This window comes from Odontomachus brunneus, unplaced genomic scaffold, assembly GCF_010583005.1.
Source record: "Odontomachus brunneus isolate Ranch 3 - 2012 unplaced genomic scaffold, Obru_v1 Obru_scaffold_115, whole genome shotgun sequence".
Classification (NCBI taxonomy): domain Eukaryota; kingdom Metazoa; phylum Arthropoda; class Insecta; order Hymenoptera; family Formicidae; genus Odontomachus; species Odontomachus brunneus.
The window spans coordinates 47,128-60,073 of NW_022639565.1; the positions used below are offsets into that span (position 1 = coordinate 47,128).

At 33.2% G+C, this 12,946-nt stretch overlaps 3 protein-coding genes across 5 annotated transcripts; all 3 read left to right on the top strand.

The window, feature by feature from the left end:
• The first annotated feature begins 1,110 nt into the window (after window positions 1-1,110).
• LOC116849423 lies at window positions 1,111-4,859 on the top strand. Its single transcript, XM_032826560.1, has 2 exons — window positions 1,111-1,223; window positions 2,005-4,859. Exon 2 carries the CDS (start codon window positions 2,005-2,007, stop codon window positions 2,707-2,709), a length of 705 nt encoding a protein of 234 aa, XP_032682451.1. The 5' UTR covers window positions 1,111-1,223; the 3' UTR covers window positions 2,710-4,859.
• Window positions 4,860-5,947: 1,088 nt separating this feature from the next.
• Window positions 5,948-8,202, top strand: LOC116849408 (SIFamide-related peptide). Of its 2 annotated transcripts, XM_032826542.1 has the most exons (4): window positions 5,948-5,983; window positions 6,259-6,397; window positions 6,570-6,722; window positions 7,823-8,202. In XM_032826542.1, exons 3-4 carry the CDS (start codon window positions 6,593-6,595, stop codon window positions 7,912-7,914), a joined length of 222 nt encoding a protein of 73 aa, XP_032682433.1. In that variant the 5' UTR covers window positions 5,948-5,983; window positions 6,259-6,397; window positions 6,570-6,592; the 3' UTR covers window positions 7,915-8,202. The 2 variants fall into 2 exon arrangements, with proteins under 2 accessions (XP_032682433.1, XP_032682432.1); XM_032826541.1 differs by lacking the exon at window positions 6,259-6,397 and having other exon boundaries at window positions 5,953-5,983; window positions 7,823-8,201.
• Window positions 8,203-9,065: 863 nt separating this feature from the next.
• On the top strand, window positions 9,066-12,230 carry LOC116849411. 2 transcript variants are annotated; one of them, XM_032826544.1, is made up of 6 exons: window positions 9,066-9,076; window positions 10,207-10,277; window positions 10,695-10,885; window positions 11,001-11,082; window positions 11,163-11,265; window positions 11,749-12,230. In XM_032826544.1, exons 2-6 carry the CDS (start codon window positions 10,226-10,228, stop codon window positions 11,816-11,818), a joined length of 498 nt encoding a protein of 165 aa, XP_032682435.1. In that variant the 5' UTR covers window positions 9,066-9,076; window positions 10,207-10,225; the 3' UTR covers window positions 11,819-12,230. The 2 variants fall into 2 exon arrangements, with proteins under 2 accessions (XP_032682435.1, XP_032682436.1); XM_032826545.1 differs by lacking the exon at window positions 9,066-9,076 and adding an exon at window positions 9,995-10,134.
• The last annotated feature ends 716 nt before the right edge of the window (window positions 12,231-12,946 follow it).

Consider the following 12,946-nt stretch of genomic DNA (forward strand, 5'->3'; position numbering starts at 1 on the left):
TTTACAGATAATTTATATTTATATTGACTTATATATTATTTACATTAATCTTAAGTAGGAGTAGAATATGATTTACAATTTTTTAAATAAATAATGTATATTCATTCAATGTTTTATCAGATTTGTGATTGGCATGTAAGATTTGAATATAAATGTGCCACCTACTTTCTAGCGATTATATCAACTTTATGTTTGTAGATTTGTGTGTATCAACTTTATGTGTGTAGATTTGTGTAGGTATCGCTACTCCATTGATTCAATAAATAATGAGTAAATGTTTACGACATTGCGTCGCCACATCTTATCGATAATCTAATGTGCACTTTGCCCGTGCAGTTGAATGAGCATTCCTTATCATTATTTCTTTGTGAGAAGTTTTCACTACTTTAAGAAAATATTTATACGTTTATCTATAATAAATAACTTAATTTTATTTAGGTAAATATTATCTTCAAAAGCGTTACTGCAGCAGGGAAGAATCAAAAGTTTGGTAGACAAAAGATAATGATTGAGCGAAGGTTGAATATAATTAGTTTAACTAGTTCATTGATCACTCTAGTGCGTTGCTCTCGAATTTCTTCTTTTAATCAGTTTACAAGCACTTACCTATTACGTTATAATCTTTTGTATCTAATCTTTCTTTAAAATTTAGTATTTTCTAAAACAATCAATCGAACTATGATCGTTTCAGCGAAGATGAAAGGCTAATTATTTTATCTAATTGCGCAATATATTTTATCTTACGTATTGCAAAATTAATAATACTATTCGAAAATTTGAAAAAAATTTTCAAATTTCTAAATTTCTGACTATGTCAGAAGTATTTTCATTTAATGTTATTTCATTATTTGTTCTTGTAAAATTATAAATGCATTGTGGATACATTGCGGATAGTGAAATAAATATGACGTGTAAATATTAATATTCTTACACATACATACACATACACACACACACAGCCCATTGAGTTTTAATTTCTTATGAATTAGCAGAGATATATAGATTGTTTAGAGATGTTATCACATATATCGCAATCTCAAGACATGATTTGTATGTAACTGGACTGTACCGATTGATAGAACTTTAATATGATAGGAATTGTCGACGATTGAGCAGTCCAGTCAGCAACGCGCATCGTAAAGCTGCAAGTCTCTCGTTTTATTTTGCACGATTGAATCAAAGTGACTTGGCACATATTATTACTGTAAATATTGTATTTAAAGGTGAGTTAGTTATTTGATCTGTGTCGTTTTTCATTGTGACATTCGTAAAAAGTGGAGAAAGTGACAAAAATTCATTGTTTTCAACGTAAACGCTCTCACTTTACTGCTTCGTCTTATTTTTTTAAATTTTGAGTGAAAGTAAGATTTCACCGTACATACAATATCTGTAATATAGCTAAGTATATTATCGTTATACGTTAAGTATATTATCGATATACGTTATACTAAATCCAACATTTATAAAGATAGAAATAATGGCTTTCATACATCTTGCATGCAATGACACAATGTTTTGCGTTTGCAAAGTGCATCAATAATGAGAATAGTCGCTGTTAATTGATCCTTTCAGCAAGATTTACTGATTGTAATGTCCTATTTGCAACTGAAGCATCAGTTATAAATGTAACATTTCAATGAAGAATACACTGATTGTACTTTAAAGAGCATGCTTTGACAGAACACATATACTTCAGTCGCTTTTGAGATAAATACGAAATCCACAAACAATTCAACACTAAAGCCCAATGTTCATCAATATGCGTGACGTCTATCAGCGTAAGCGTTAATTACATCATCTAGAATCCCACAATGAGACTGTTCCTATCCTCGTTCATCTCACACAGCGGCTACCAAATCCCGCTTCGACACCCTCGCATATACTCGGGAGCGGTCGAACTCCAGAAATTCCTTCTTGGCCGTACGTGCGCCCCTCCCGGCGCGGCTGGCATCGGAACTTGAAGTTCCACATCCACTTCAGGTATTGATTAGCCATCACTTTCAGATGACGCCTCCGCTCCGGTGGGTGTTCCTGTTTGTATTGGTGGGTTGCGCCACGAGCATCCCTTTGCCTTTCGTCAACGACGCATGCGTTTTGCTTTGCCACCCCAGGGCTAGATCGTCTCCCGAGGGAGTCTGCGAGCTCCGGGGAGCCCAGTCCGGCTCCGTCCTGGACCTGGCGCGGATTATCGTCAGCCGCTGTCTGAAGCTATGCGATCATCAGCAGCCGTCCTCCGCCCGGGTTAGCTGTTTCGCTCTGAGATCGTTCCTCGGTACCCGCCGAGGATGTCATTGCCCGTCGACGCACGTTATGCGCACCAACGCGAGGATCCCTTCGTTGGTGGACGAACTGGCAGAAGACGTCGTCTCCCTTTCCTTCGGAGAAATCGTGATATCCGCGCTCCACGCGGCACTGCTCCGCGAAGACGTTGATGCTGAAGGGCACGACCTAATTGTCGACGATTACGAATCTGGAAGTCGTCTGGCACACGATGCAGAAAACGAGAAGTCAAAGCAACACGACGTCGAGCAGCCTCCGACGGGTAACAACGGTCACGGCACGATACTCCTGCAGGGTGAGCAAACGGACAGCAACGCGGGGTCAGACTCCTTCGTGGGGGATGATGACGTCGACTGGGAGAAATGGTGCATGCATCAGTGCAACATCGGCCTTGGCGGTAACGCATGCAATTGTGACATCATACCGTGACTCTCACCTCACACCGTGAGGGAACACGTCGAGGAAGAGGTAACGGGGAGGAGTTCGCATGGGAGGGCTTGAATTTACATATCTTGTAGGTTAATCGGTCCGATGGTCCGTTTAGGTTAAGCGACTTCAAACGTAATTAGAGAGAATTATAAACGAGGGACGCTATAAACTGGAGCATGTATGATATTTTTCGATTTTGATTATTTCAACTGTCACAATTTCTCTCTCTCAGCAGTTCATTATCTTAATACGTAGTATTAGTATTTCCTCTGAGCGAGACAGTTCAATAAATTATTATTCGGCAGTCTTAACACACTTCGCGCTATGTGTATCTTGATCTTTGACAACAAACGTCGAATTACGACCTAGATTGTTTTCTTCGTTATAAAAAAAAGGGGATTTGTACTTTTCTAATTTTTATATATGTCTTTGTATTATCACTTGCGTACAATTAATTTTAGATAAATCTCTTGAATATATTTACTTTATAGTATGAAAATATAAAATATGAAAAGTTCTATAGAATCTTTTGCTAACGTCCGACATGTTAAAATACATCAAACAAAATCGCGGAACGTTAAGTTAATGTTTGTAATAGAATTCATAAGATATTTTCCTTAATATGTGTAACATTGATGTAACTGCTTTAGGCTTAAGAATTCTACACAAGGTCCGGTTCACACGACTCGTGTTATACTTTGCCTCGTTTAAGGAAACTTTTATCTTGCAGTAAATTCCTATCGTTATTCTTATCTTATCAACTTTGACAGAGCTTGAGCATCTCAGATAACATGTATTTTGAGGTGAGAAATGCGAGCATGCAACGAAATCGTAATCTGCACATAATAAAATACATTTTACTTGTATCTTTTAACAATAATAATCGCATTGCATTGAATGTAATTAACGCAGCAAAAAATACATACCAAAAAGAAACGATTTTAACAAAAGTTTCTTTGTAGACTTCGTATTTTACATATATATCTTTGTCTCTTTCAGAAATACGTGTGTTTCATTAAATAATTACATAACAAACTATGGCGTAATAAAGAGTTATTCCGTACAAATTTATTGATTATGCACAATTGCATTTTCTTATTAAAGCAAATTGATTATTTTGTCTATACGTTGGTTGAATAAGACTCTGATCGAAGGAATTGCGACGTGTGAACAGGACATCGATGTGTGATATGTGTATTATGCAATAAATTCTATTTGTATGCACGCATGATATGTAATGTGCATTCATGCGTTGAATGTAATTTACCTAGCGACCGATAGCTTTTACACGACAATAGAGTTAAATAAATAAGCGACAAGACAAAATCCAAGTCTTCCATTTTGTAGCCGATTTGTTACTTTGGCGGTAGTGACCGCTTTACGCGACATTACATAAACGATAAATAGAGTGATCAAACACAGATAGTTACTTGTTGTTTAATACGATAAGTCCTGGCACGAAGGTCGGCCAACACGTCATCGATCGTCATTGATTGCTTCCGATCGAAGAGCTATCGATCGCAGGAAGTGATATCGATCATACGACGAGCAGTCGGTGCGTTTGTTATCGATTGCTATCGATTAAAAACAAAAAAAGTTGTGACGCGACAATAAGACGTAGATCTAGTATGCCTATGCGATGCATTTTCGATCTTATCATGCTCTCGATTATCGATCGGCAGACACACACCCACATTTTTCCTCTTTTCATTAATTTAGATCTTTTTAACATAACAGTGATTAAACAAAGAGTTACTTGTTGAGTGCCTGAGAAAAATGTTACAACTGTAATATACTTTATATATAATAGATCCAGTATCAAGAGAGAAAAGGAAACGTATATATACAAGAATATATGATAAATATATAGGATCGAACGATTATCGAGAGCATTATCAAGAATCGGTTATAATAATCCGTTATCTGGGCAGTAGATGTAATTGCAATATAATCTGTAAATATTTATATAAGTCTTTTAAAATAATATATATATAAGAAAGATGAAAAACCACTCGGTATATCAGTTTTTTTATATTTATGTATTTACTAAACACACGATTTGTAATAGTCGCAAACATAAATAGCTATATAATAACATAAGTTAGATTTTATTATCTTAAAAGTTTGACAAATAAAAAATAATCAAAATACTTGCAAAGTTCTTCAATATATTTATTCGTGTAAACAGTGTAGCTACATTTAATCTCCTAATTATATTTATACTTATGCTGTAACTGTAAATTGTGTATATATATATAATGCGAAGGTTTAATACACTTGTGCTTTGTCATACAGTAATATAAACAATGATTGTTGGAATAAAAATGCTGAAGAGATTTTAATTATATTTCTTACTATTTAGTATTATTACAAGATATTCCTTTTAATACATGTCCTGCTTTATAAAAAAATCAATATGTTATGAATAATGAGATAAGAATATATATATATATATTTGTCGTAAGATAAGACACTACTACACTTCTTTGATGATAACAGTAATATCTCTATTTATCTCGAAACAAAATATTAAAATAGAAGATGTATCATTTGCTGAAAGTACAGTAATATGTTTTATCAACTGATGATAATGTATACCTAAAAAGCATATATCAACTGTAGCTGAATGTTATCATTTGTTGATTATTGAACGATTGACAATCAAGAAATAGTTATTTGCTAGTTGACTTTCGCAACTAATAATTTTTTTTTATAATTTTATTACAACGATCAATAGATAATTTCGCTGTTAATCTTGTACTTTTATATTTTCTGTATAAAATCAAATTGTCTAATAAATATTTTTGTGTACAATTATTTGTAATTTATAGAATTTATAGAATAATATCGTTATGTGTTGCAAAAATTAATGTAACGATTAAGCTTTCTTTGAATTCTGTTTTTTATAACAACATAGTAAAATTTGAATTAATATATATATATCAATTTTTTAATAAAATTTTCAAAAAGACATAGTTTTAAATAAATATTAAACAGTAATTTTATTTACATTATGCCGTAATCAGTTCTGATACGAATTTCAACATATTGTCTATTTGAGGCGATCGATGCAGTTTTTATTTCCCTGAAGTAAAAGGCAATCAGGAAGCCCTCAATTTCATTACACTCTCAGATAGCTTATTGTCTGCTTTTTACTTTGCAATATCACACTTCATATCCCACAGCGCAAGCATCCCTCTATAAAAGCGGATTCAACGTCGAAGAGGTATCAGTCGAGTTCCAACCATCTCTCGGATACAGCTCACTCTTTCAGGTAAAAGCATCATGTATATTCTATTTATAATTATAATAAATTGTGACTTTTAAATCTCTTAGTTCTATAGAAGAATGTAAATTGGCTATATTCAGCCATAAGGTGTGTCATAACAAATATTTTTTTATTTTAATAACTTCATAATTCCGTAAACTTTCTGCGGGCTTTTCGCCTACTTGTTAGTCACTGTCGGATATTACGAATTTTGATATTTCATAACGAATCAATATCTCGTTGGGCAAACTCATTGATGAGTTCACTTGCAAATAATGTAGGTCGACTGCGTTTGATAGAGACATTTGTCTTCTGACCGTTTCCTCCGGTATAAAAGCTCGCAGCTTTTACTCCGTTTGTAACATTCGGTGACCGACGATCATCTAAGAATCAGGCAGTGTTTCGCTCGTTCGTTCGCAAGTAAGCTTTTCCGTGCAGAAACAGATTTATCACAATTCTTTTTAACATTTCTTATCAATTATTTCCAATAAAGTATTCACGAAATATTAGTAATTAATTCCACAATAAACGGAATGTAATCACGTTCGTAAAAAATCGCAATTATCAACGAATAAAGTTTTTATTATTTTAGGTGGGAACAAAGAAATCGTCAATATGGTTTCTACTCGTCTCGCCCTTGCCCTTGCCGTTATTATGGTAATCCTCGCTCTCAGCGTAGATGCTGCCTTTAGAAAACCACCCTTCAATGGTAGTATATTTGGCAAACGATCCAACACTGTGACCGGTAAGTACTAATTAATATAGAACTGTCTTAAACATTTATATTCTTAAGCTAATCTATGCTAGATTATGATAAGATAAGTTTAGATAAGAATTATCTATATGATAAGAATTAGCTTAGATAATTATAAGATGAAAACTTTTTAATTCATTTGTGAAGGTGAGGATTATTTCGTTTCGAATATATCTAGATAAAAAATAAAATTATATATATGCCGATTCATCTAGATAACTCTTAGATAATATTATTTTTAAAGCCAAATATATATAAAAACAGTTATGAAAAAGATTACAAATTTATAAAAAGAATATAAAAAAATATATAACAAGTGTACATTAAATATATACTCTTATTTATAAGTCTTTATTATGTAAAAACAATTTTTTACATGTACTATTCGATAGACAATTTGTGCAAAGAATATAAATTTGTTGTCGGTTTATTCTGATTATAGACGAATACCAATGCAATTTCAATCTCAATGCAATCTGATACTAACGCAAATGTATAATAACGGCAATATTTACGTACTACGTAAACAATTATATATTTCAATATTTTACACATTTGCAGTAATAAAAGTATCTAAACACCATCTTAATTAATAAAATAACACTTTTTTCCATCCAAGATGCGGATGAAGATCGTATTGTTTTATTATCTAGATGAAGATAAAATGACACCAACATTTTTATTTGGGTGATTATCTATATATCTTTATCTAGGTAAAAGCAAACACTGGTTATATTGCTTGCAACTGTACTTGATCGTAAACTTAACTCCATCTGTTAGATACACCTACATAAAAATACCGACTGAGCATTTATACATTATATTATTTGATAAAAACTTCTTGTGTGTTGGATTTATTCTTTACTTTTAATTCTTTTCCTTTTATATGTTACCTAATTCTTTGAAAAATATTGAAAAATAACATTTACCTAATATTTTATAGCACATTTTTAGAATATATTTTCTAGTTTGAATATCATTAAAGTTTATGAAATCCTCTCTTTTGAATGAATTAGTTATGCGATTATTTGTTGTTCAGTATTTTCATTGCTGGATAATAAAAAATTAATTGTTTAACGCAATATCTTCAGATTACGATGTTACCAGCCGCTCTCTGTCAACTATTTGTGAGGTTGCCAGCGAAACGTGCACTGCTTGGCTACTTCGACAAGATTCCAACTGAAGATAAAATGCTGACCCAGATGTTTTACACGACTTCACCGACTGATCAACTCATGAAACGATGTAATCAACCGAGCTCCTGTAAAGACCCCTAAACGTGCGCTTGAAAGTTCGTTACATTGTCTCCTGCCAGTACTTGTTGTTGCATTATGTTACATACTTAATCATAAATTTATATTTATCAAAACGATATTGTAAAATTACGATAGTTTAAGCTTTCGTGATTAGCTATGTTTATTACAAGTGTCACGAATAAAATATCATGATTTGAGGAGCTAATTAGTATTGTTTAAATCATTTTCTACTTTTAATGTTTTCATCATATCATTTTGATTAAACATGTATTAGCAACGGATTCTATCCAATATAACTTTATGTTTGCATATTGGACAATAATATCGCAATTATTTCTCAATAATTATAATACAAAATAATCGCCTGTCAAAATTAGATATTAGGGATAATGTAACATGATCAGTCTCTGTTAACTCAACGCCATGTTAAATTTGGCATAATTTATCAATTTTACGAGTTCATTGGGATCCTGTCAAACGTCGACATTCTGAAATATAGATCGAAAACGATTTAACATGGAAAGCACGTTCTCTCTATTCACTTACCAGGATAAGGGTTACAATCTATTGTTCCGACCCGAGAAAAAATTCACATGTGGATCAACTGCAAAAGTATTGACGCATATCTGATTCATCTAATTTATAGGCAATTGTGTGAAACATTTCGTATTTATATATCGATGCCTTTTGCTTACAAAAATTTAACTACAATAAAATTTGCATTTCCTGGAAAAGTGTTTTTGCATTGAAAATTATTAAATTTGATTTCCAGATATAGTAGCGATAGTTGCATTTAATGGCAAAACGAATTCAGTGATATATCTTAAAAACGTATTACATGCGAAAAATGCAGAATCAAATATTCTTTCGTGTAGTAATAAGAAATTGTCAGACGACACTCACACGGACAAAGGACAAAAATTCTCCCACTGATAAGAATCGATCGAGCAATTTATTCTCCATACTATAGGGGTGTCTGCGTTAATTCACAAGGCGCACACGAGTTAAATATTTAATTCGTCTTCAATTTTGGATATAAATATGGGATGCCTTGTCACGTTAAACTCATTACGTCCAAGTGAACTTTAGGTAAGCGACATATTATCTATACACTAATCACTAATCTGATACATTATAATCAGAATTTTCATGTATTTTTTTTATACTTAAAAAAAAGTGCACTTCTCAATAGTTTCTCACATCTCTACGATATCGAATTAGAATAACCAATATTTTCTACGGTTTTGAGGAAGAAAAGTAAATGTCATTCTCATATTTGAATAGAATATCTGCTTTCTACGATATTTTAAGGAAAGTAGCGACCGTATTTGAAAAATAATTTCTATCTGCGATTTGTAACTAATACACCGAGATTGCATTATTTTACGTAATCATAATAATAGTTTGCATCAAAATGATAACTTATTTTAAATATATTAATTTACTATTAATTAACTTATTTTAAATATATTAATTATTTATTAATTTATTTACAAATAATGCTTTTAGAATCTCAGAGCATAAATATAAGTTGTAGAATATTACATAGATTAAAACTGTCATCAAACGATAATTTCAAAAATCACAATTTTGTCAATAAGATTAAATTTACAGCTACGCCGAAGTCCCGATTTTTCGCTCCAAATTCTCGATCGCGCACGTTGGTTCTTTCGGAAATCCTTTATTTATTTTTATTTGCGTCATACCCTGATACATCGCAATACACCAAACATCTCCTTTACGTCCTACGACGTCCTACAACGTATCTAGTCTACAGAATGCATTTTATTCGTGCGCAAGCTCCTGGTTGAATATACTCGCGCGTGTTCCGCGCGGGGGAGAACGCGAGTGTACAAACAACTGGCAGAATTCAAATGCGATGGGGTTTCCCGACGTGCAAACTGCACGTCGATTCTCCTTCGCCCACAATTCTCGAAGCACTCTTTGTCCACTCTTCGCGGTAATGGAAGAAGCCGTACGCGAAAAATCGCTCAGTGTTCCCTGAACGCCCGTCCGAGACGCGCATCCTTCCTGCGGGAGTCGTCAGAATCTTCGGCAGTCACTCACGGGTCGGCCGCGATCGAGAATGCTACGTCGCGGTTGGCAGTTTCTCATACGCAGTAGTAACTCTTACGCTCGTGTTTGAGGCGCGTAATCGATTATGTGCTGCCCGGAAAAGAGTCACTCTCGAAGATTCAATTGTGTTTCATTCGTTGCAGGTGCTACGATTTTCTCGAGATGATGCCGAAAAGGAGTCATACTGGGCAGATCGGAGGTGTTTTCTTTAATGGTAAGCTGAATATATCATTATCCTGTTTTGTGTTTTCGTAATAAATCTACCTAGAGAATGTGTGTTTGTGTTCACTTGAGTATTAATTAAAAGATTAGCTCCTTGCGTTGGGATAATGTCTTCTGAATGTTGCGCTCTCGCGAGCCGAATGTGCGCATGTAGCTAATCAAAAACTTGATTGACTTGATCTTATTATTTTGTAATAACGAAACTCTTAAGAGAACTCTGCGAGATTATGTAAAGTACATATTAATCGAATTACACACCGAGATATGCTTTCGTTCTTTTCGAGTGAATTTAGGTAGACCCGTTCGTTTTACGAGCTCGTTAGTTAAATCTCAACGCAAAAAGTCAATTTTACCTCTAAATCTAAATTTTAAGACGCTTAATGTTATATTTTGGGCAATATATATCTAGCTTTTCTCGTTGGAGTGATCACATTGTTGATCTATCAAAATATCGCAAAAGCGGAAGAGGTACCAGCGTTTTTTCTGAAGATCGCGAAGATACCAACGGTACCTCGAGTAGGACGAAGCGGCAAATTTGAAGATTTCTTTTACAAAGCCGAGAAGCACATACCACGAATTGGCAGAAATATATATAGTCAGGTATCTGATAATTAGAATTTATGTAACTGTTATAAAATAATTTTTGCTTTATATACTTATTTATATCAACTTTTACTCAATGAGATTACGTAATGCTTATTGTACATATTTCAAGTCAAACGATCCTCTACCATCGCAAAATGAGCAGGAAACTTATTCTGATTTGACGAAAAGACGAATCGATTATTCTACGAAAGGTTAGATTAATTGATATATTTTTTCATATATAAAGAAATTATTCTCTCCGCATAATCCTTCAACATACTGTTTTTATTAGTAGCACAAGACTCATGGTCTTGGCAGAACTTCCCTCTTGCCATAGAGGGTCCTAAGGAATTATGGCGAACATTATCTTTATATGCCAGAGACGACACTGATGAGTAAGTGAAACAGCACACTCGTAGAGTTCTAGATTTACTGAGAAGTGACATTGAGATTTGGTATATCGAAAGTTGCTATTTTTATGCATTGTGATGTGTAAAGTTAACCTCAGTTACTTTAAGTAGAAGAATACTCATCTCATAATTAGTTAGAATTAGTTAATAATTCTGTACATAAAAAAGTACTTTATTAAGTTGATATACTAAAAATATATAATGAAAATTACAACTTGGTGAAATACTTATGTACTGCTGTGTAAGTAATATGCCTCTTGGGCTTTGTGATTCTTAATATATATTCTTAATAATAGCTTATAAAATTTACTTTTAAACTTTTTGCCTCTTTGTCAAGCGCTGTAGATATTCGATGATACTCGATATTTTAATCTTCATATAAATTTTAAAAAATATTACAAAATTCCTAAAATATATAAAATGTTTCTTCATGTATATCGTAGCGAATAATTACTTAATTGATTCAAGCATCGATAACGAGGTGTGGCACAGAAAGAAGAGAACTGGACCTAGACCAGTGATTACGCAAACCAACTAGCATGAACACAAGAATCTTTCATGACTTTGGGAACGTCAAATACAGAACATTATACGGCCATCGCAGCTATGGTGACGGGTTATAACCAAGAATAATAAATACATACAACTGAAGTGTATAATAAATATATAATAGAAGTGTGATTTCACTTTCATCCTCCTCTAACTTCTTCAAGTTGAATCTGTATAATTCTTATCAGTAAACGATCAATGTTCTGCGTTGTCATAATTTATTTTTCTCAGAAATATTGTACAATATGTTGATAAATATTCAAGATTCTCGTAGAAATAACAATTTAGAGTATAGATTCGTAATATACATCATATTATAATAATTTTATTGACTGTCTTCTTCAATATATGTGTGTGTGGATATTTATCTGATAATAATAAAATTTAAAAAATTTGACTAATTCCTTTTTTCCACATTTTTTTATTTTTGTATTTATAATTTTTCCCCCTATTTTCATCAATTAATCTTTCATAATCAAGGTAGTTAATCTCATAATAGTGTTGATTTTTGTTCATTCTGATTACACGTTATTACGGGTGAGAAAACATACTTCCGAATGCAATTGACACTTTCGATTTTATTCACATTTGAATATTTAATAACAATCAAGATCGTATGCCATCTATGAATTTCAGCGAATACTGTTTCCGGCAATGTTATCGATCCATATTCTTCGACGGAATAAAATTCTCAACTATTCTTTATTGACACTATCGCGTTGTTACATAGCAAAAGAACTAACGGAGCTTAAAAACAGTCTAGAAGAAAATAACAAAATGAGACGAATATTTGCTCCAAAAGAGAAAAGTAAGAGGAAAAATTGTCTATGACAGTGATACAATAATACATACTCATATCCAGACATCGAAATTATGGACTGAAATGGAAGCAGACTGCAACAATTGCAGAGAAAATAATTTTCTACCGAGCACTGTATGTTTTGTTTAATTAATCTGATACTATGTTTGTACGGGCACCTGTAATTTTCCGTAACTTACGGAAAATTGCTCATGCAATCGAACCGATACTTATGAAGGACTAGCTTTTCGCTGCAAGGCGTCTCGCACGGCAGTTGTTCGTTAAAATTGCAGATGCGGGGCCCTCTTCTTCGCATCG